The sequence below is a fragment of the Carassius carassius genome, chromosome 17 (genome assembly GCF_963082965.1).
Source record: "Carassius carassius chromosome 17, fCarCar2.1, whole genome shotgun sequence".
NCBI lineage: Eukaryota > Metazoa > Chordata > Actinopteri > Cypriniformes > Cyprinidae > Carassius > Carassius carassius.
This window is the reverse complement of record NC_081771.1, coordinates 9,660,498-9,684,447: the sequence shown is the minus strand read 5'-3', so window position 1 is coordinate 9,684,447 and position 23,950 is coordinate 9,660,498. Positions and strand designations below refer to the sequence as shown.

At 36.0% G+C, this 23,950-nt stretch overlaps 2 protein-coding genes and 1 long non-coding RNA gene across 6 annotated transcripts in view; 2 read left to right on the top strand and 1 right to left on the bottom strand.

The window, feature by feature from the left end:
* Window positions 1-4,899, top strand: part of itpr1a (inositol 1,4,5-trisphosphate receptor, type 1a) — a 38,095-nt gene extending 33,196 nt beyond the window's left edge. For all 3 annotated transcript variants that reach the window (XM_059570787.1, XM_059570786.1, XM_059570785.1), the window contains 11 exons: window positions 84-276; window positions 364-486; window positions 590-765; window positions 906-1,070; window positions 1,292-1,481; window positions 1,584-1,673; window positions 2,128-2,240; window positions 2,321-2,486; window positions 2,584-2,744; window positions 4,306-4,467; window positions 4,653-4,899. In XM_059570787.1, the coding sequence (XP_059426770.1) occupies window positions 84-276; window positions 364-486; window positions 590-765; window positions 906-1,070; window positions 1,292-1,481; window positions 1,584-1,673; window positions 2,128-2,240; window positions 2,321-2,486; window positions 2,584-2,744; window positions 4,306-4,467; window positions 4,653-4,739 (1,626 nt within the window). In that variant the 3' untranslated portion in view covers window positions 4,740-4,899. The remainder of the gene's footprint in view (window positions 1-83; window positions 277-363; window positions 487-589; window positions 766-905; window positions 1,071-1,291; window positions 1,482-1,583; window positions 1,674-2,127; window positions 2,241-2,320; window positions 2,487-2,583; window positions 2,745-4,305; window positions 4,468-4,652) is intronic.
* Window positions 4,900-4,912: 13 nt separating this feature from the next.
* On the top strand, window positions 4,913-5,942 carry LOC132161016 (uncharacterized). The gene is made up of 2 exons (XR_009438091.1): window positions 4,913-5,828; window positions 5,859-5,942. It is a non-coding gene; the product is annotated as an uncharacterized LOC132161016 (long non-coding RNA).
* Window positions 5,943-6,180: 238 nt separating this feature from the next.
* On the bottom strand, window positions 6,181-23,924 carry LOC132161014 (6-phosphofructo-2-kinase/fructose-2,6-bisphosphatase 4-like). 2 transcript variants are annotated; one of them, XM_059570784.1, is made up of 14 exons: window positions 23,781-23,924; window positions 13,779-13,895; window positions 13,604-13,700; window positions 13,436-13,502; window positions 12,691-12,765; window positions 12,532-12,588; window positions 12,259-12,380; window positions 11,945-12,152; window positions 11,709-11,855; window positions 10,094-10,198; window positions 9,880-10,009; window positions 9,741-9,803; window positions 6,670-6,734; window positions 6,181-6,585 (listed from the first exon to the last, which is right to left on the bottom strand). In XM_059570784.1, the coding sequence occupies exons 1-14, from the start codon at window positions 23,827-23,829 to the stop codon at window positions 6,526-6,528; spliced, it is 1,362 nt and encodes a 453-aa protein (XP_059426767.1). In that variant the 5' UTR covers window positions 23,830-23,924; the 3' UTR covers window positions 6,181-6,525. The 2 variants fall into 2 exon arrangements, with proteins under 2 accessions (XP_059426767.1, XP_059426766.1); XM_059570783.1 differs by lacking the exon at window positions 23,781-23,924 and adding an exon at window positions 16,238-16,445.
* Window positions 23,925-23,950: the final 26 nt, after the last annotated feature.

Genomic DNA, 23,950 nt, shown 5'->3' with positions numbered 1-23,950 from the left:
CAATTTTAACAGCTCTTAAAACATGTTCTGTATTGTTATTAAAATCCCATCTTATGCTGTTGTATGTGTCTGTGTATAAATAGATAGTCCGGCAGGATCGCACTATGGAACAGATCGTGTTTCCCGTCCCAAATATCTGCTCTTTTCTCACAAATGAGTCCAAGCTGCGTGTGTACTATGGGACAGAGAGAGACGAACAGGGCAGTAAAATAAATGACTTCTTCCTGCATGCAGACGACCTCTTCAATGAAATGAGGTGGCAGAAAAAACTAAGAGGTAAATGTGTGTTTTCATTCTCTAGGGTTTGAAAATGATTATTTTTATCATCATTTCTGAAATGTATCCTTGTAATTCTGTTTTTAGTACAGCCAGTGCTGTACTGGTGTAGCCGGAATATGTCATTCTGGAGTAATGTGTCTTTTAACCTGGCTGTTCTCATTAATCTGTTGGTGGCGTTCTTTTACCCGCTGGACATAATGAGTGAAAGTGAGTTCCCCTCTGTATTGTCTTCACGAGTCAGGCTTTCTTTCATAATATCCCTGTCCTGTGTGAACATTTATACCTTGTATGTGGTCTATGTGTGTTTCAGGTTCACTAGATCCTTCTCTTTCTCTGTTGCTGTGGGTGTGTTTGTTGGGCTCATTGGGGTTTGTGTTGATGTCACCGAAGCCGAACGCAGTGCGGTTGCTGGTCATCTCCAGTGTGTTGCAGCTGGGCTTCTCAGTGGGGCTGCAGCATATGCTGACACTCCTGGGAGCGTTTAATGTAAGATCACACTCAGACAGATACACATTGGAGGGTTAGATTTGGAGTGCATACTTCAGTTCACACACGGTTTCTTTACTGATAATCTTGTGTGGTGTCAAGTCTGTAGTGACAACCTGAATTCATTTGTGTCTGTGCAGGTTTGTAATAAAATAGTGTTCATGCTAAGCTTTGTGGGTAACCGCGGGACATTTACCCGTGGTTACCGGGTGATGGTGATGGATAGGGAGTTCCTGTTTCATCTGCTGTACCTTCTCATCTGCACTCTGGGCCTTTTTGGACACGTCTTCTTTTACAGTCTACTGGTCTGTTTGAAAACCTTACACTAACACATCTTTTACTAACACATACATAAAACCAAAATTAGTTTCTAAATGTGTAAATACAAAGAAAGGGAATTAAATTAAAATATTTACAGAATATTGACTGAATTTCATGTTGCATTCAGTCATTTAATATAGAATCAAAAGAAGGCAGAAAAAAAATTCAACTAATGTTAACCAATTGTACATTTGTGTGCTTGTAGTTGTTTGACCTGGTGAACAGGGAAGAGACTCTTTTGAACGTTATCAAGAGTGTGACTCGAAATGGCCGCTCCATTGTCCTGACGGCTGTTCTGGGCCTGATCCTGGTCTACCTCTTCTCCATTGTTGGATATATGTTCTTCAAGGATGACTTCATTCTAGAGGTGAACCGCATCCCCAACGGCACTCTGGGTAACCCACATTCACACAGACATATCAAAGCAAATCACAAAGTAATGTAATAATAGTGGGTGTGAAAATAATTTCTCTTGTATTTGAATTTGTGTGTGTCAGAGGAGGGAGTACATTTAGCTTCTGGTTTCCTGTCTGAGGGCGTCTGCAATGGGCAAAATGGTTCCTGTCCGACTGCGGATGTTGAGGAGGGTGAGCAGTAAAATTAATCCTAACTACTGGATGATATGTTAAAAAACGAAATTATCTTGAGCATAATTGGCGTATGTCTATGTTAGACAAGTAAAACACTGCATATATGTTTTTAGTAAAAAAAAATATTGTAAAAAGTAATTTTTGGAAATAGCATCGGGGCATGATTAAATCTGCTTTTATTAAGTGAATATTATGTTATGTATTATGTAATATTATTGATTGATGTACTAAAATTATTATTATTAATTAGTATTAGGTATTATTAATTTATGAATACTAAAATGACACTTCAAATGGACAGCCCTTATCCAATTATTTCCGTCATGTTATCCAATTATTTAAATATTATGTGACCCCTTTTTTTGGCAACATTTTTTTATCTGACATTTATTTGTACACTGGAAGTGATTGGAAATAGAGGTCCTACGTTGTGTGTTTTGTGTGTTTATAGATGACGTAGAGCGAGCGTGTGATTCTCTGTGGATGTGTATGATCACTGTACTGAGTCACGGTCTCAGAAGTGGTGGCGGAGTTGGAGATGTTCTGCGCAAGCCATCCAAAGGGGTACGCACATGCATATATTTATAATAATAGTTAATTTTTCACATAACAACCTGAAGCAAAACCTGCATATGTGTTTGCAGGAGCGTCTGTTCGCTGCACGCGTCGTGTATGACCTTCTGTTCTTCTTCCTGGTGATCATCATCGTGTTGAATCTGATCTTTGGGGTCATCATTGATACGTTTGCTGACCTGAGAAGTGAGAAGCAGAGGAAAGAGGAGATCCTCAAGACCACATGTTTCATCTGCGGTGAGATAAAGTTGCACAGTTATGCTCAAATAAACATAAATGTGCCTTCACATGTGATTGGGGATTTGTTTTTTGGGTTATCTGCTTGTTCACCCAGGTCTGGAGAGGGATAAGTTTGATAATAAGACAGTGACGTTTGAGGAGCACATCAAGGAAGAGCACAACCTTTGGCATTACCTGTACTTCATTGTGCTGGTGCGGGTCAAGGACTCCACTGAATACACAGGCCCTGAGAGCTACGTCGCTCAGATGATCAAGGTGAGACCATACATGATGACATTATTATAAAGCTTTTACGAGGATTGCAAATATTATTAAATATGGAATTAAAAGTATAAAAGTCACTTGTTTTTATAAAGTACCACTGTCCACAGCAAGTTACAGCAGAGGCTTGCCTCCCTTCAGTCCATAGACAGTGTAACGTGCTGTGAGAGGAGGCAATGTCTCTATTGCATTATAATTGGATATGATTGGTTATGATTAAATGTGATTGGTTCATGCAATAAATCCAGCCTCTCGGCCTGAATGAAGAAAATGGTTGTGTTATTGACTAATCATAAAGTAAGTAAACAACTCTCCCACTTAGATACCATTACTTTGTGACACGTTAAAATAAATCTTGAAATGGTCTGAAAACATGAGGACTGTGTCAGTTTTTGGAGCATTCAGCTTGATGAAATGAAAGATATATCTTTGTCTTTGTGGCAGTGTTTACAGAGCTTTTATGATGATGACATGAAAAAAGTTGACTATTAAAAAGAACAGCTGAACATCAGTGCACAAATAAAAAATACTGGTAACATTTTAAAATAAGGTTTCATTTAATGTGTTAACTAACATTAATATTTATTAAAGTATTTATTCATCTTTGTTTACATTAGTTAATACAAATACTATTGTTCATTGTTAGTTCATGTTAGTTCAGAGTGCATGAACAAATGTTAACAAACACAACTTTTGATTCTAATAGTGCATTAGTAAATGTTGAAATGTATTTTATGTTCCATACTTTGTTAGGCCATTGTGTGTGTGTGTGTGTATACATACATATATATATATATATATATATATGCTCTTGTTTTTTATGACATATCAGGACACAACTCTGTATAATGACATGGGTATGACACAGGTATTACTTATGAGGACATAACCCATGTCCCCATTTTTCAAAATGCTTATAAACCATACAGAATTTGTTTTTTTGAGAAAGTAAAAATGCACAGTTTCCTGTGAGGGTTAGGGTTAGTTGTAGGGTTGGTGTAGGGCAATAGAATATACAGTTCGTACAGTATAAAAAACATTACGCCTATGGGATATCCCCACTTTTCACAAAAACAAACATGTGTGTGTGTGTGTGTGTGTGTGTGTGTATATATATATATATGTTTTGTTGTATATATTTTAGTGGTTATATGTTATATTCAATTTTGTTGTATTTTAATTTGACCCTAAATCACTATATTTAGACACTGTGATTTTAATTACCTTTAATGATCAATGACATATTATTTTAAAACATATTACATTAAAATGAGGATAATCTCTATATTCACATTACAGCAATTAGAATGAGGGCAGAAAATTAAGCAAGGATCATGCTCTTTATTCCAAAATAAATAAATAAATAACCCAAAATTATATGAACCTAATATTTATATATCCTAGACATATGTCAACTCAAAATACAATATATATTCCCCCATAGCATTTTAAGGTATTTTAAATCCACTGCACCTTTTCTTCACAAAGCATCTTTGATAAATTCATGGTTTGTCCTTTTCATGTTATTTATCAGTAACGTTTAACCACCATTCAGGAACACAATCTGGACTGGTTTCCACGTATGAGGGCCATGTCACTGGTCAGCAGTGATGGTGAGGGTGAACAAAATGAACTGCGCAGTTTGCAGGAGAAACTAGAGTCCACAATGAGGCTGGTCTCCAACCTGACCAATCAGCTCACAGAGCTCAAAGAGCAGGTGCGTGTTTGACTAGTTTGATAAAGATGCATGTATACACAGGCTGCCAAAGTTTTCTTAATAACAAATGGAATGCTTGTACACCTAAATTCCAGATGTGTCATAAGCTGGCAATTTGTGGTATGAGGTATGAATTTCTAAATTAATGGTGCTTGTCTGAACTCATCCCTTTTGTCAATCTTCAGATGACTGAGCAGAGGAAGCACAAGCAGCGGATTGGTCTGCTAGGAAACCCCGCCCACCTTAACATCAACCCACAGCAGCCGGCATGAGAGGTGGGGCCTGAGACCTGACTGACATAATGAAGTCTCATTCAAGCAGAGCATACACCATCACAGCCTTAAAATTATCATCTTAATATTGACTCTTACATAGTCATGAGGTCATATCTGGTCATACTTGGACATGTACACTCAAGGACTCCAATCATGACATTTTACACTATATTCAGTTTTTTAAGCACTGACGTGATCACTTCAGATAAAATCTTTGCACTGTGTATGAGTGTAGTATTATAGGATGCCTTTAGAGTGGTTTAGAGAATTATGTCACTCTGGATTTCTTTGCACCTTTCTATCAGAATGGATTGCGTTTGAGATTATTATTATAGTGTGTGAAATTTTTATGTATTTTTTTCTTTTGTATATTTATTTTGAATTTCTGTTGCTAAGATGGACAGAAGATTTAATAAACACCTACACTTACAAGTTTCTAGAACTAATAATGAATGAGACTAAATTGCCTTTAAAGATGGGTTCGCTTTATAGGAACACCTTTGCTATAAAGACGCCAGTATGTATAAATAATTCAGAATTCGGTTCATGACAGAATGTTTTAATGACAGTACTTCCAGAAAATGTGACATTGTGCATCAAATTTGAGAACCATGAGCTTCACACGCATTATTATAATCATTCCTACTGATCACGGAGACCCACAGGACAGATTAAATTACAGATTCACAGAGCTCTTCATATTCGGTTCTCAGAAGTGCTCTTAAAATAAAATAAATAAAAAAAAGAAAGAAAGAAAAATACAGTCCTTGTAACATGATAATAATTGAGATGAAAACATTTCACTCACTTTATCTCCATAAATGCTATAGACTGTAGAGTAAAAAAAACACACAAATGAACTTCAAATCTATAGTTGAGATTTAGGAATGTACACTCTTTGTGCAAAAAATAAAGTTATTAAAGAAAAGTATGAGTATGCTTAACATGCAGAAAAAAAACAGCCTTCTATTTTAATAAGGCTTTAAAAATGTAAACAGTGAATTTGGCTTTTTTTTTCTGGAAATGTAACAGAGGTAATGTATTTTAAAGTTCCTTGCTACATTTTGAGCATCCTAATTGACAGCTGTTTTTAAACATCTGTCACAATTGTGATAGGAGCTGCAATATCCAGATGGTTTTAACACTGTACGAAAGTAAAGTTCATGTGCACTGATTTATCTGCAGTTATGCTTTTTTTAACCCAAGTCATGTATTCTGTTTTTTATGAATAGCATTTAGTGCTCGATGACAGCCAAAGCACTTAATGTAAATTGTAGTGTGTGAATGATTGAAATGTAAAATATTGCTTAAAAAAAGGTGACGACAAGAAGCAAATAATAATTATAATAGTAATAAAACATTAAATATCCAGTATGTGGAAAAGACACACCAGAATTGATTATTTATTCTCACATACAAAATGTTAATGATTCCAGCAAAAATCTTCAGTAGAAAATTATTGTAAGAAAACTTGAACCGCCTTCAAATCTGCTATACGGCAGCCTCTATTGCTGGCACAGACCTACATGTGTGTATGCGCACACACACACTCGCACCCCAACACTAGGGTTATTAATCAATAACTGGATTCCAGTCACCTATGTGGTAATTGAGAAAAGAGGATAATACAAATATGAGGCCTAAAGATGCTCACCTTCAGGACTCATAACTGACTTTCTGCCCAGCGTTTCTAAACACTCAGAAACCATTGAGAGGAGTCACATAAAAATGGATGGAGCAGCCTAATGGAGTGCTGCTGATGTACAGGATGTGACATCATAGTTCAGTAATGGGCTGGAACAGTGAAAAGAGCCTCCTCTGACAGACGGGAAATGTCCACATTCTGTAACAGTCAGAATTCTTTTATTATTTTTCCAAATATCATTAGAATGAATATTTATATATGTAAAATGATTGGTTTTCTCACCTCCGGTTTGTCTCTGTGTGTGTTAACCGCCTCCACATTAAGATAGATCGACTCCACTTTGCAGCCTAATGCAGGACAGAATCTAGGTTATATTCAAGTACATTCCATGAGTTATGTTCCCAGGTAATTACAGCTCTTCAATAGATAAAATGTCGGGGGGAAGAGCTCTCTCAAGAAAATATTTTAAAAGTGTTTCATAAAAACACTTTTCGATTTTTGGCTGCATGAAACTACTTTATTAAAGGGGTTTTTGAAAGTTTTTTTTCCCTAGGCTTGATTGTGTTTATGGTGTGCAGTCTTAACGTGTTCATGCTTGGTTTTTTTCATAACTCATTATTTTTCAAATAATTTACCTTTATTCCACACCAATCTGTCCCTTCTCTGACAAACGCCTTGATTTATTTCATATTATGAAGCCCCTCCCTCAGAAATACGCTATGGGCTGAGATTGGTCAGCTGGCTCAGTGTGTTGTGATTCGCTAAACCGCCTTGAGCGCGTCTGAACATCCCAGCCCTCTCAAGCTCAGAATGTGCTCTGGTTGTATTGTAAACAATGACGTCCTCTATATTGCTCATCAATTTGAGGCCGATTGAGATGCAGAGAATATTCATGAAGAAGCTGTGCAAGCACGGCTCTTAATGGTATATTTGTTTGTTGTTGTCTCACACATTTAGATACACTGTTGTTTGTAAATGCTACTGCTTCTGTTAGCTTTTTACATACGGTTTTATTCTGATAAAAGTTTTAATACAGAACAGCAGTTTTTACTTTCAGTGCTGTTGTTTCATACAGGACAATGCAGAACAATTTGTCACCACTCTTGTAGAGTCAATGTGGTCTTAAAGGGATAGTACAAAAAAATCTGAAATGACCTCAGAATGTTACTTACAAAAAGCTTTGATACAAAGTGAGAAGACCTGACTACATTGTGCACGAGTCACAGTATTTTTTTCTGTTACTGACAGCCCAGTCCCTATCCACTTCCATTGTATGGAAAACAGATTCTGCAGGAAAAAAAATCAGCTGCTCACCAATGTTGGGAAGGTTACTTTGGAAATGTAATAGGTTACAGATTACAAGTTACCCTGTTTAAAATGTAATAGTAGTGTAACTTTTCAATTACTTTATTAAAGTAATGTAACTAATTACTTTTGAGTACTTTTTGATTACTTTTCTAAATTTGTGAAAATTAAAGAATAATAAATAAAAGCATATACATCAACTTAAATACAGTTATCTAATAAGCATGTGACATATTCTGTGTAATATACTCCTGAAACATTGGTGTTTTTTTTAAACTGCTGTTTCTTTGTATATGATGATAGTTTTCTCAAAATAAGTAAAATGCACATGAAGTGACACAGAGCAGTTCTAGAAATTATGTTTATGTGCTCGTGTACTCCTATATTGAGGCAGCAGAGGTTGAAAACACTGCGAGCTTCAGTAGGCCTATGTGTAGTAAATGAAACCATGTCTTTGCCATTAATTTACAGGAGGGGCGGACTGGGAAAAAAATTCAGACTGGAAAATTCAAACTCATAGAATATTTAAACTCAAAGGTTTAAATCTTTAATTTGGGGACATGCAAAATAATTAAAAGTTTTCTCCTTAACTGCACCTTCACTTCCATTTTTCTCTTCAGTCTCTTTATTTTGCCCTGTTATCCATCCCTCTCATGACTTTAATACTCAAGATTGAACAAAACTATACTTTACAATACAATACCCTAAAATACTACAATATTTTTATAGAAAAATCCTAATACTGTACACGAGTCATGTTTTTCCCTTACAAAAAATTACCATGCTTTTATTAGCCTATATAAAAGTAAAATAACCTTGTTTTTTTTTTTTTTTTGCAAATGGATTTGTATTTATTTTTAAATAAATACATTTGTAAAATAATTTTACATTTTTGGTTATCACAGTTAAACAATAGTAACCATTTTCTCTGGATTTATAGTTAAATATTAAAATGTTAATTTTCGTAAGGGTTGTGTTGTTGTCTGTCGTAGCTCCCCCTAAACCTATAAAAAAAATCTGATTTTTTTTCAGCTAAATTCCTACTGCAACATTACAACAGATAATAATGATGTCCTGTATATAGTATTTTGAGTGATGACTGATGAGCAACGTCCTGCTGCTTGATTAAATAAAAAAACAAAGACAAAAAAGTATCTTTACAGATGAAACTGACCTGAAACCCTGAACAGTGGTTCTGCTTCTCTGCTCCAGCTGTGCACTTCTACAGTCCACTCTATTCTTTCTCTCTCTCTCTCTCTCTCGCATTGATTACTCAGAGTCTGATCCAAACCGTTTGGCGGAGGCGCGGAGAGTGCGCGAGTCATGACTAACAATTCATGACTTATTAGAGATTTTATTATCAAATGGCGGATTCGCAAATGATTTTTTTTCGGCAGGCAATTATACAATAATGATATTAAATAGTGGGGCAAAATCGGCTGCCAGGCCACCGGGAATTGTCCCGGTTCTCCCGGTGTCCAGTCCGCGCCTGATTTCCACAGACACGCAGAATGTGCAAGTCATATATTGCTTTTTTGGGGCTTTATATTCACAGACACTAGTCGATGTAATGTTTTGATTCAAGTGTACTGACCTACTTTTGATTTAGTCATCCAAAATGTGGCATAATCCGTCCGCGTTAGGCATTTCATTTTTATGACTGGATTCTACGAACCAGACTGTATTTCCGCATCCTGGAAATTATTAGGGCGGTATGTCTCAGAATAGTCAGTGCAATTTGGGAAAGAAATCAGTTAAATCTGTATGTGGATGTGTGTAAATATTCAAATGTAATCCCCTTTGTAATCGTTAAAAATTTCATAAGTAACTGTAATTTAATTACTCATTTTTTCTTAGTAACTGTAACTAATTACAGTTACAATAATTTTGTAATTAAATTACGTAACGCCGTTACATGTAACTAGTTACTCCCCAACACTGCTGCTCACAATGGACTCACTATCCATTAGGCCACGACTGCCCACACCTAACCAACTATCAGGCTGTACACATGCTTCTAAAATGTATAAGATAGACCAGTTTCTCACCATAGGCCACAGGAGTAAGCTTCAGGACTGTGTGTAGGGGGCATTTCAGGTACGGCAGCTCTTCTAGAGGGCAAACGAAAGGTTAAAGATAACAATACGTAAATATTTTATTTACCATAGCATGTCCCCATCTACACACCTGCACTCTTGTCCAGGAAGTAAGCAAGCAGACAGCGCATAACAGCCTGGTGACAAATGACCAACACATTCTCCTGCCGCTCAAGCTCCATAATGACTGGCTCCAATCGCTGGACAAGATCCTCATAAGACTGTAAAGAGTGAGAACGTACAGTTTTCTCAAGATTTCATGAGGTTCCTTTGTAGTTGGCTGTGAATATAGTTTTTCAACACACCTCTCCTTTAGGGTAACGGTAGCGATATTTGTCCTGGTCTCTGAGGGCGAACTCCAGAGGATAATGTTCCTGGATCTCCTCATACATCATCTCCTCACAAACACCCTGCTCACATGCTGACAGTCACTACACTGGTACTTTTAAATGGAATTAGAAAGAAAACATTGTCATTAGGGGTGTAACGGTACGTGTATTCGTACCGGACCGTTTCGGTACGGTGCAAGTGTGTACCGAATGACCGAATGCAATATTTTGTATGCAGAACATACCGTATTTTCCGGACTATAAGTCGCACTTTTTTTCATAGTTTGGGTGGTCCTGCGACTTATAGTCAGGTGCGACTTATTTATCAAAATTAATTTGACATGAACCGAGAGAAATGAACCAAGAGAAAACATTGCCGTCTACAGCCGCCAGAGGGCGCTCTAATTCTGCTCAGTGCTCCTGTAGTCTACACTGAAGACATAGAGCGCCCTCTCGCGGCTGTAGACGGTAATGTTTTCTCTTGGTTCTAAATAAATGCGACTTATAGTCCAGTGCGACTTATATATGTTTTTTTCCTCATCATGACGTATTTTTGGACTGATGCGACTTATACTCAGGTGCGACTTATAGTCCGAAAAATACGGTAGGTACATTTTCGTGTTTCCAAACGAACATATTAAGTGGCGGAAGTCTCCGCGTTCAGCGCAAATCCTGCCCTGCAGCTGATTCTAAGGCCGGTGACACACTGCTGCATGGCGTAAGTGTGGCGTTTCTGCTGCGTGTCAGTTGCGTCACGGCTGCCTCGCGTTTTCTGTCTTTACACAGAATCTTGCCTGATGCGGCGCTGGCGCGCTGCTGCTGCTGTAGGTGACATAGAGGGAGGCCGCCAACAGACCAGGATCTTGTCTTCACGACAACAATATCTATACTTCATGTTGAGCATAAATATAAAGCCTACTGATAAAGGACACCGTCAACAGTATTGACGGCAAAATAGACTATGTTTGACAGGTGCAATATGCCAGTGTGTCACCGGCCTAAGGTTTTCAAAAGGCATCACGCGAGTGTGAACCGCTACAACTAGGAAAAAACCGATTGTAATTCAAACGCAGCTCCCATCGGCATTTAAACAGACCTTTGCTCTTAATTCCGATCGGTCCAACGCAATCTAACGGAACGAAATCTGAGCAGGTCTAAAAACTGAAACTGCTGATGCTGCAACTTTACACTTTGGAAAAGTTATATATATTTTTTAAATATGAGCAGGCTTACAAGCTGGGATTGGTAAATGCTGCACTGTAATCATAGTTATTTATTTATATTTTTTCATTATATTTTATTATATGATATTGGTTTGAGACTGAGAGTATTTTATTTAGTGGAGAACTTTTGCAGCAGTATTTTATTTCTTATTCTTTTTAAATTTTATATATATTTTATTAAAAAGTATTTTTAAAAAGTGTAAACAAATTGTTAAAGTTTATAGTAATGAACAACCTGCAGTTTAATGTTTCCCTTTCTTTCCCTTACTGTACCGAAAATGAACCGAACCGTGACTTTAAAACCGAGGTACGTACCGAACCATGATTTTTGCGTACCGTTACACCCCTAACTGTCATATAACACTTACAGCATCAATCTCATTGAGGGCTTTCCACTGTTCATACGGTACACCCAGCGCCTCAGCGGTCTGAATGGTCCGCTTCATCTGACTCGTCCACACCTTGAGATCCTTTATATTCTGATCCTGTATAAACCTCCCTAGACACTGAGCGAACTACAACATACGAGAAAGGAAAGAGGTAATGAAATCCAAATGACCAATGCTGTAGACACTCTTTCACAGACACCTAAAGCGTCACGCACCTCTTTACCACGGGGCGACAGGCCTGAATCCCCTCCGATGCGACCTCTGACGTTAAGGTCGCTCTCTCCGTGTCGACAGAGGTAGATGGAGCGCGGGGTGATGTGGATGTTCATCAGATAATAAACGATTCTGCTCTGGATGTGGTCGAGTACACGGTTCACCAGATACCGCTGACCCACGTCCATGATTTTAATGTATGACAACTCTCTGAAAGACAAAACATGTAGCATTAAATAATCTACACATAAAAAACATAAATAGAATACATTATCACATTCTAAGAAAGAGAAAGGAATTAAATCAGATTTCTGACCTGTCCAGGTTTTCATCCAGTGGCTGGTAGCTCTTCTCATAGCATTTGATCCTCTTCATAAAGTCCTGGATGACTTCTTCGGTGTTGCAGTCAGTGTAGTCTGGACTGTCTAGCTTCACCTGCTGCTCTCCAACACACAAAAAAAGAGAAATGAATGCTGGAGATAATTTAATAAATAATAATATTTAATGTACTGAAGAAAAATGCTTAAATTAAAAATCACCAGAGTACTATAAGTTTGAATCAATTGCCAATTTTTAAACATCGCCTTACCACAATGTTCTCTGCAATAATGCTGGGGTCTTCACACACAGACTCCACAAAAAACACCTAATTAAATTAAATAGAGACTTGAGGGTAGTAAAATAAAATGGTAAAGAGACACTTAACTATAAAAAATAATGCCAACATTTTATGAACGTTGTGTTTTACCTTATAGCCATTTTGTTCTGCAAATCTTGTGATGGTGGCCCTTCTTTCTCTGGTTGTGTTTGTGGCATCAAACACCTGAAAAAAAATAATAATAATAATTCTACACTCCTAAATAAGATTCAATCTTTTTGAAAAAGAGGGGGAAAAAAGGCTATATGCTCACCATGTATTAATACTAACACTCACAATACTAAAATTTTAAACTGCTGTTTTCTATTTTAATGCATTTTAAAATGTAATTCACTCCTGTGATGGCAAAGCTGAATTCTCAGCTTCATTATTCCAGTCTTCAGTGTCACATGATCATTCAGAAATCATTCTAAAGATGCAACATTTCTTAGCAGGATCAATGTTGAAAACGATTGCTCTGCTTAATGTTTTTAGGATTTTTTGTTGAATAGAAAATAAAAAGGAGCAAATAAAAATAGCAGCAGTTATTTGACAGAAATATTATGTAACATTATACTTTTAGGGTCACTTTTTATCAATCTAATGCTTTTTGTGCTCAATTAACATTTCCTATTATTGTCATTGTTGAAAACCTCTGAACTGCTGAATATTTTTGTGGAAAACATGATTATTTGATTAATAGAAAGCTCAAAACAGCATTAATTTGAATTAGAAATCTTTTAATGCTATAAATGTTGTAACTGTCACTTTCGATCAATATAATGTGTACATGCTTTAAAGAAATGTAGTGTATAAATTAGTCTGATAAAATGAATGAAAATGCAAAATTACTCACAGCAACCTGGCCGCCCTCAACACTGAGGTACTGTCTGACGTCATTGAGTGCAGCCAAAGCACACTGCCTAAAAACAGAAATTAAATAAGTCGTATGATAATACAAAATGCACAACAACAGCAAAGATATATGAAAGCATCCACAAATGGAAAACATGCTGACTCTTACTTTCTTATCTTCAGCCCTTCCTCATTATCAGGGCGAAAGAATTCAAAGCTCTTGTAGATTTTCACACATTCCCTCCGATACTGTCCCACATTGAATTCTGCAAAAAAATACACTGATTTAGTCACAGTATACTGGATGTAAAAATGTTTAGGACTATGAGTGCATTTTACTGTACCTTTTGTTGGTACACCAATCCAGTTGAGGTAGTGTGTGAGTTTTTTAGAAATGTAGGTTTTGCCTCTCGCTGGCAGGCCAACAGTCACAATGAGAGTGGGACAGTTGGTCATGCAAACTGCCAAGACACAGAGAGACAGAATAAAAATGTGTCTGTAAATATAAGCTTTATGTGCACAGAGAGTGAATACTGTCTTTGTTTTGTTTTCATTTAGTACGAATAATCTGTCAGAGCAAACCATGCAGTCTATTGTTAGTTGGGGGAACATTCACAAAGCGTCTCTACAGCCTCTGAAGAATTTTTTACATTTCCTAATTCAATGAAAGAAATGTATTCTGGATATTGTGAAATTTTATTTAATATTCTTTGGCTTTTAACTTTTCACCTTCATTTTCAACCAGATACGGGGAAAAAACAAATAATTTCTGCAGATCATTTATTTATTTTATACATTTGCATCAGTCCCCCTGATGCATATTATTCATGGTATTGTTTTTTTGTATTTCACCAATTGAAATTCTTTATTCCTGGTTTTCAAGCTCTTCTCAATGTCTGCTGATTCTTCATCAATCATGTTCCTCAGATACTGAGAGATCATGTGATCTGAGAGAAGAATCAATTCTCTGCTGACTAATTAAAGATAGATCCTGCTGTGAGTACAGCTCATTCAGTGTCAGGTTCATGGAGGTCAAAATGAATCCGACAATTACACGAAAATCAGCATATAATTATGTATATCCCTACAAGTGTAGAGAGTCTTTGAGAAATGGCCTTGCTCAGCAAACCTGCTCTTTAAAAGGGTATAAACTTCCTCTTAAAATCCTGTATGACAGCAGCTTTGGGGCCACAGAGATCTGGAAAAACCCTCAACTGTTGCACAGTTACTTTTTACCCATTTGAGTGCAACAGGCCCTGAGGAATTTAGAGGATATGCCTAAAGTCAGACCACAACCCTGTTATCCCACCCAGACCACTTCACTGAACAGAGGGAATAAAACTACAAAGGTACACCACTTTCACCCAAATAGGATAGGATAGCATGTGTTTATAGTTTTTTTTAACTCCGGAGGGAAACTGAGGGGGAAGAAACACATTAAAACATCTTTCATTAAAAAAAAATACGGTAGAAAAACATGCTGCACAATTAGTATTTAAAATTTCCATAATTACCTCAAAAAGGATAAACATCAATGTCAGTTTTATTTGATTAGTGATCTAGAAATACGTCGAATATATATATATATATATATATATATATATAACATTTAATTAATCTAAATGTTATTAGTGTGGATCTTACTAGATTTTTTGTGTGGAAATATATAATCAATAAATTAGAATACTGTAATTAACAATTTCGTTTGGTTTATCAAAGCAGGAGCGAAATGACAAACACTAGGTCCCATTCTCTGTCATGATGTTTATGATCAGGGTAACAATGAGCTGATCAACATGAGTTTAGAGAATCAGGAATCTGTTGCTCACACGCTGCACACATGGGCAGCGAATGTTTATGCCCCATTGACCAATCAGAGAGCGTCAACAGCCAGTGCTCAGCCAATAGGACACCAGCTACGCAACACAATGACCGCAGCTACTGTACCAGTCTGAAAAAAATGCTCGGGCTATGCTGGTATCTCACGGTACAAACTATTAATTTGATATGCTCGTGATGCCGAGTTGTTAGTGATAAATTAAGTAAATACGCAAACGGAGGGAGAGAATACGGAGTTCACTTTCGGTTTTGTTCGACTCATTGGACGTGTTATTCATATAACGTTACACTCAGTGTTTACGCTTGCCAGTTTTTTCTTAAACAAAGCTTAAGAGACACTGGGAGAAAATATACTGTTGTTAATACTAAGTTACAGAGTTAAGATTTAAGCTCCAATGTAGCTTACTGTAGTTTACCTAACATCTGAGGCTGAGCAGGTTTCGATGTAAGTTATTCGGGTTGCATCATTCCCGTCTTAATACGCTGCGCCTAACGTTAACTTACTTTGCCCGGGTTCACTTACAGTGCTTGAACTAGATGCAAGTCTACAAAGCATTGATCGTGTTATTTTTGCAAATATGCTTCTTAAAAATTGCATAATAAATCATTCAATGAGACCATAAAACAGCACATATGGTGAAATTCTTGCGAAATACTGAACATGCACCATTAACATTACTTCCGCACCCAAGAGCATTTTTTTACTCCAGATGGTGACTTGGACACCTAAAAGATACAACACACACGAATTCTGCTAAATTTGTACTTACAGCAGAGATAAAATATAAATGCGCGTGCATGCAACTTCGTAAATAACGCGGGATTTTATAAAAATGAGAGCGTTTGGGACAACTTCAACAAAAATGAACCCCATAGATTGATGTAACATTAACCACATTGTCTCTGATCATTTGTAAGTTAGTTGTAAAAAATAGGCATTTACAGAAAGCAAGCATAACGTTACCTCTTTTCTGAGAAATGTGTTTTTCCGGTAGCCCATTCTTGCATGGCATCCATATTTTTCGCAGTGGGTTTTGTGTGAGCTCTCTGGGAATCGCCATTATAACATCTTCTGTGGAGCTCATCCTGTCTGTATTAACATGACCTGTTTGTTTAGAGCTGATCGGCTGTTCTCTGATACTGAGCGGACTGAGCTGCTGGCGGTGGGATGTATCATGTCATATCGGCTGAGCGGTATCGATGACCGACTGTACCGTAATACCAGCAAAAAACTCGCACACACAAAAATCCCACTCCCTCTTTAAAAAATTAAGCATATATTTTAAAACTAATGTGAATGTTTCATAATTAGACAATAATTAAATACCAGCATAATCACAACCATCACACAATTAAAAACCAAAGTACATAAGCAAATAAAAATGTGATTAACTTAGCCCTAGTGACTATTCTACAACTAAAACAGTTTATTTTAAACTGAATATTGATTAAGCTGAACAATTATATTTACATTACATTTACATTATATTTAGTCATTTAGCAGATGCTTTTATCCAAAGCGACTTTCAAATGAAGACAATGGAAGCAATCAAAATTAATAAAAGAGCAATGCAAGTGCTATACAAGAAACGTTTATTAGAAACGTCATCTGACAACTTTAACATGACTCTATGCTTTTGATGTCTAATTAGTTCGTTTTAATTAATCATTTTAATGTCTTTTTTATTGTTCCACAATGCAAGTACATCTTCACTTCAAACATACATTCACCATGGTGTACTACTGCATATTAAAAAACCGTAATAACCCTCAGAATATGTTATACTCGTTTAACAAGGGTTGTTAGTCATTAGTATTTGGTTAGGTAGTATTTCAAGTGTAAATTGTGTAATTTTCAGCGATGAAATTACACAATTTACACTTGAAATACTGCATTGTATCTAATCTACCGTAAAACTACTCTATGATATGAGCAAACTAGAAAAAAAAACATGTGAGGAAGGGGGTAAACAAAAAGCTCCGAATGATTGCAGAGGTTTGAGAAAAACAGTTCTGCAGCTACTGTTCACATGAAGTGCACATGGTTCGTGAATGTTGATATATCTTTGTCCAATCAAACCCCCTCGACCGTAGGAATCGACCAATAGAAAGGAAGAGAGACTGCACGAGGAGGCGTGCGTTGAGAGGAGCACAGCGGGGTAAACATCTTACGGGACTTGAACGTTCTGTTCTTTTTAGACACCAAACACCTTAATAATATTACTAAGAACTTTGCCCTATAAATATGTACATAGAACGTATAGGATCACCAACAGAAGCAGGTATATATATATATAGTCAACAGTTTTTTAACAGTAAGATTATTAATGTTTTGAAAGAAGTCCCTTCTGCTCACCAAACCTGCCTTTATTTGATCCAAAGTACAGCAAAAGCAGTAATATTGTGAAATATTTATACTATTTAAAATAAATATTTTCTATCTTAGTATATGTTAAATTTTTTTGAAAACCTCTATATGAACACGCTTGCCTGAAAAAGTGCGGGGGACGAAGTTCCGTGATATTAAAAGTGTGGGGGGGGGGGGGGGGGGCGTAATCTACGCCCCTGTTCTATACTCATACATGAGTGTTTTAGTTTGAGATGTCTGCACAATTACATGTATATAAACATAGTTTACTATAGGCATAATAATACATTGATCCTACAGCATTTATATTTTAGCCATTACATAGTCATAAACATTAACTTACATATATTAGCTAACATATATATATATATATATATATACACACACGATTGTATGATACAACAACACTAGAAAATGTACACTACCAAAGTCTGGACACCTATATTTTATTAACACTGAAAAAAAAAAAAAAAAAAATTTAAATATTTTTTATTGTTCAATAAAAAAGATTATTGGAGTAAGTTTTACAAGATAATACTATAATGGTCTTTCTACGGTTGTTTGCTGTTTCTTTGTAATTATTTGTGAAATTTGCAAGCATTGGAAATTGTTTCTACACCATTAAAAAAATGGTGTTAATATAATAGTAAATATAACAGTATACACCTTTAAAATAATGCAACAGCACAAATGCAAGTATGGGAATTATTTATTTATCTTATTTTATCCATTCAAATTAGTTTTTTTAACCAGATTTAGCTTTTTAGACAGTTCCCTTATGCTTCCCATATGTTCTCACTTGCTGTTCTTTCTTGTTCTCTGCTACTTTCCCTTCATATTCCAGTCCAATGGGTCAACCTTAACATTTTTAACATTCATATCCACAAATTATATTTGTTCATAAAACAGTTTCAAAGGTCAGCTGTGTCCAAGCATATAACATGGTCTTATTTATTTTATTTTATTATTAATTACAAATATTATTTTTATATATATTTTTTTCTTGTTTTGGGTTTTTTTTGCTGCAGGGACTAAGGATATCCTGACTTGTCCTAGGATATCCTCAACAGATAATGGTTCAACATGACAAACAGGGCAGATAGGGCCATCTTGTGGTTGAATAATGAATCATATTGTGTGTTTATATATAGTATGCCTTGCAGTAAACCTTAAAGTGAAATCAAGATATTTGTAAAATGTATGTAATATTTTCTAATTACCCTTAAAAAATCACCATAGTCCTTTTTATTTTTAACTAGATTGCAAAGAAATAAAATAGGTGATGAAGAGAGAGGGGGAAAAGGTAAGAGTCTCAAGTCAGCAGGTCAGGAGAATTAATCTCCTTAGACTAGAGGGACAAATTGATGTCAATTAGAGTTAGAACCGGTGAATGCGGTTTACAGGTTTCATAGAAAGAGAATGATGTGCGCCAAATGAGTCGCTGTATAAACTGAATAGAGTAAGTTACCTGGGTGTGGACGAAATAGCTCTAATCGAGAGTCAACGCAGACGTAATGACACCAGAAATAAAACATTTTAATAATTATAATAATTCATTACATATATATATAGTGCTTTTTCTAGGGATGTTTTTTTCTTTGAAAATATTTGACTTGCAGATCACAGTTTAAATGCTTCAGTTTGGTTTCTATTCTCTTCCATCAGTTTAAATGCTTCAGTTTGTTTTGTTTTGATATTATATTATATTATGTTAGGCCTATATTATAGCTAATAAATAATTGACCTTGTTATTTAATGGAGTCACTTATGCTCTCAAGGCTGTATTTATTAGATTAAAATTTACAGAAAAAAACAGTAATATTGTGAACTATTAGGCTATTGCAATTTCTAATATTTTCTCCTATTTTAATATGGCGTACTTTAAAATATAAAGTATTTCTGATGAAGCAAAGCAGAATTTTCAGCATCATTACTTCTGTCTTCAATGTCACATGATCCTTCAGAAATCATTCTGATATTCTGTATCAGTGTTGAAACTGTTGTGCTGCTTAATATTATTTTTATTGTGCTGCTTTGATTAGGCTAATGCAAAGTTAAAAAGAACAGCATTTATTAAAAATACAAATATTTTCTAACAATATAAGTCTTTATGATCACTTTTATCCATTTAATACATCCTTCCAGAATAAAAGTATTAAAAAAATAGTGTATATTGTAACACAAAATTAATATTTTGAATAAATACTGTTCTTTTTAACTTTTTATTTATCAAAGAATCCTGAAAAATATCACAGGTCCCAAAAAATATTAAGCAGCACAACTGTTTCCAACAATGATTATAAATTAGCATATTAGAATGATTTCTGATGGATTTTGTTACACTGAAACTTCAGCTTTGATTTACAGGAATAAATTATATTTTAAAGTATATAAAAATATAAAAACTTTTTTATATTTTGTGAAATAAAATTGTATTTACTGATCACAAACTTTTGAACGGCAGTGTAAACTGTAAAACAGGGAACATTGCTTTTCACTACTCCTGATACACAGATTTAGGAGCTAGTTTTAGAGCTAAAATGCTTTGTTAAATACTTTGAGCAAAAATTAGGAGTCTTCAATTTAGGACATACACGCACATTATTTGTAAGATTTTCTCCTAAATCGGTTACAAGTTACAAGCTACTTTAAGCCTTAAGACGTTTTTTGAATATGGGGCCAGGTCCATTTAGATAATGAATGCAAAAGATAAAAAAATATAATCAAGGAGTTTGTAATCTCATTAAATAACCAGGGACCCAGCACTCAGGCTGCCAGCCAATCTGGGATCCCACATATAAAAGAAATATTTTCTGGGTAATAATAACTTTGATTGGAAACTGTTATTATACTTTATATAATCTTAAAGATCCCCACATGCCCTTTATAATGCATCTCAACAAAAATAACGCCCAGCTAATTTGTTGTATTTATACAATTTATTTCAATATAATTGTTCAAAATTACAAAACAAAAAGTTGTTTTGGGAAAAAAAAATCTACCTCAGTTCAGTATTGGTTGTTAGCATGATACAGATAACATCAAGTTCAGAAGGAACAAGTACAAGTCTTTTAACAACATCAGTAAAATAAGCAATCCTGTTTTCTGAATATTATGATCTGATGGTTTTTAATATGCACATTTTGGAAAAGATGTCACTATTAAATTCTCTTTAGTTTGACAAAATTAAAGTTTCCTTAAAATTGTATACACTGCATGACTCTTTATGACTGTATAAATCAATTATTCATTAGATTAACAAACATTCTGTTTGTCTGTGAACAACCTCCAGACCCCTGGTTACCATGACCAGGACACCTCAGCCAGATCAGATAAAACTTTAAAACCTAAAAGTATGTAGAGAGAACCCCCCCCCCCCCCCCCCTACTTAATTCTGCTATAGGAAATGACTTCTTTCATTTCATCCGGGTATCCGGGAGATAAATCAGTAAATTAAAAGTAAAATCACAGGCTTCTCTTATCCCATTCGAATTCATCACACAAAATTCAGATGTGTGTATGTGTGTGTGTGTGTGTGTGGTGGTTGGGGGGTTGATTTCAAAATAACACAAAGTCCCTAGATAATCCTGTGCGAATAGGCCTTAAGACAAAGAATCATAAACTTTCCCTCCAAAAGTGCAAGTCACCATTGGCCCTTTGACCCCTGAGAGGTATGACCTTAACCTTAACCAGAACTTAAAAGGCCTCACTTTAGTGACCCGCCTCGCTTTTTTTAGTCTCTGCACTCGTCTCTCATCTCCTTCCCATCTTCTGGTTGCTAAGTCCCAGAGCTGACCCCGACCTGCCTGGCAGACCTTGACACCGCTTGTCTGCAGTTCTGTTAGATTCAGAGAAGAGGATGTGAGCTTTAACTCGTCTTGACTTTCCATTTAACAAAGAGCCTAGGATCTCAGCTGATGATCTCTCTTAGCTTTTCTTTACTTTCCACCTGGGAAGAAACTCACAATCACCATCGAGTCAGAAACTTGAAACCATCAAGACTTTCATCCGAGACTGCATCTGGACACTCGTCAACGGCCAAGGCAATGCAAGGATCGTACATTTTAACTAAATGAAACAGAAGTTTAGTATAAGCTATAGACCCCATTGTAAAACTCAGAGGTTAACGGACTCCTTTGCCATAACTGCATTTGACACATTTGAATGATTGTATGTTTGTTGGTTTAGATTAGTTATGTGTGTTAATGCTTAGTTAATACAATTTTGTGCAGACTACATGAGTTTCTGATTCTGTCGCTGCAATAATGTCCCTTTACGACTCTGATCTAGCTACATGCTCTAATGCATTTATACTGTAGGAAAGATATTTTCTGTGGCCATGATATCCTTATCCTTATAATATCCTTTCTTAGAGTTGATATGAACTTAAACTGAATGTTCGCTAGACGAACAGATTAGTTGAAGGCAATTTAATTCTGTTACAGCTACTACTGGCAGCTGAAAGAAAGAATTCTAATTAATCATAATTAATTGTAATAATGTATATACATTTCCCTTTTGAGCTAATTTGTTACATTACAAAGGGTTCAGTTATGAACAAAATAAATGATGCTTTTCTGAGTAATATCAAGCATTGTGCCTTTCAAAAATAGATTTTTTCCTTTCCCTTTCCCCTAGATGTCAACCGCCCACACAGCAGCCTGTGACATCACAGCTTTTCAAACTCAGAAACATATGAGGGCATGAGAGCATTTTGTGTGAGAGTAAGTGGGCTGAAAATGCATCAAGTATGCATTTAATGATGCAGCAGATTTTGCACAAAGAACATACTAGGCCTATTTCATTAGACATGACACATGAACAAATATACACAAACGCAGATGTAAAACAAATCCAGACCTGAAATGGGATTGGAGGAATGGAGCTGAACTTTCACACAGATAACCAGAGAGGGAGAGAAAGCAAGACGGGGATGGAGAGCATGCCACACATGCTCAAGAAATAAACAACATAAGGAGGAAAAGGAGAAAGCACAAGAGGAACAACTCTCTGTGGATATACCCAGAAGGAAAGAGAGAACAAATAGAAGGAAGACGCAGATATCTCAGGGAAGCACAGATAAACACAGAAAGAGATTAAGAGCATGGGTCACAGAGCACAGAAAGATTTATTAGCACTTACACACTGGCAAAATATTTTAGGCCTTTGTGTAACCATAGTAACCCACCCACCAATAGGGTCATTACTGACACACCCTAATAAAATCTGCTTGAAAACCCATGTCCACCCTTTTATCTCAAACTAAACCAAAACAGAATATATTAACGGGGTTTTACGCACAGTAAAAAGTAACATCTGTATCATGGTTTAGTTTTATTTCGAGTGACAGTGCAGCTGCAACTCTGACTAAGCCAAGAATGCATACCATGCAGTTTGATCTAAGACAGTAAAAGGCATTCACACACACACACACACACACACACACACACACACACACACACAAAAGGCTTCCCAAAATTTCTCATGGCCCGGTCTAACATCCATCACTCTGACTGATTTGTCTTGCTTGCATACTCATGCCAGCGGTCTTATCCCATAATAAGACTATAGGAGTGTCTACATTTGATCATTGCAAATTCTCATTTAACCCATACTGCAACTATATTTGAACATAATATAAAGTTACTTCAGCAAGAGACAAAATACATATGTTTGGGCACTGCAAAAACAAAAATAAATTAGTTTGTCGAATTATTTCATTTCCCGTTCATTTCCTCAAGAAAAGAACATTTTGTTTGTTTGAAATATCGATTTTGTTTACTTTGCCCTGACCATTAGGAGTCTGCATTACAACAACAAATCAATAAAGTAAATAGCATAATAGCTATCATGCTTTCAGCTGCTGAATTTACAGTACATGTACATTATGAGTGGTCACAAAAATAAGTTGACAACAAATCATTGACAAAATCACAAAACACAATGTTGTTTCCATTGTTAGAGATACAATAATTATATGAGTGCTTTGGTTATTAGAAATATTTGTATATTTCATGACTTATGTAATTATTTGTTTAACACATTTTCCGCGAGCACACAGCGTTTGCAGTGTCATTTGGTCGTGACAAACACAACTGACCGCAAAGAAACACGGTTTAGGGGAGATGTGGTGTCTTACCTGTCCCGTTGCGGTCTTGTCCGTCTCGAAAGCAGGCGCTGTTCCTCATCTTCCAGGGTGTTATAAAGAGCTAACGTGTTCAGGCGCGGACTGTGTGTGTGGAAGAGCTTGTGCTTTTCCCCGCTGGTTCGTGAAAACAATGTTTAGAAGCGCACCGGTTCACGGCGTTT

Excerpts from the sequence above, each read along its gene's own strand:
- LOC132161014 (XM_059570783.1), bottom strand. The coding sequence starts at position 16,358 with ATGAGCTCCACAGAAGATGTTATAATGGCGATTCCCAGAGAGCTCACA. Across the intron at positions 12,589-12,690 it reads CAGAACAAAATGGCTATAAG|GTGTTTTTTGTGGAGTCTGT; the intron begins GTAAAACACAAC and ends TAATTTAATTAG. Across the intron at positions 10,010-10,093 it reads ACCGTTACCCTAAAGGAGAG|TCTTATGAGGATCTTGTCCA; the intron begins GTGTGTTGAAAA and ends CACTCTTTACAG.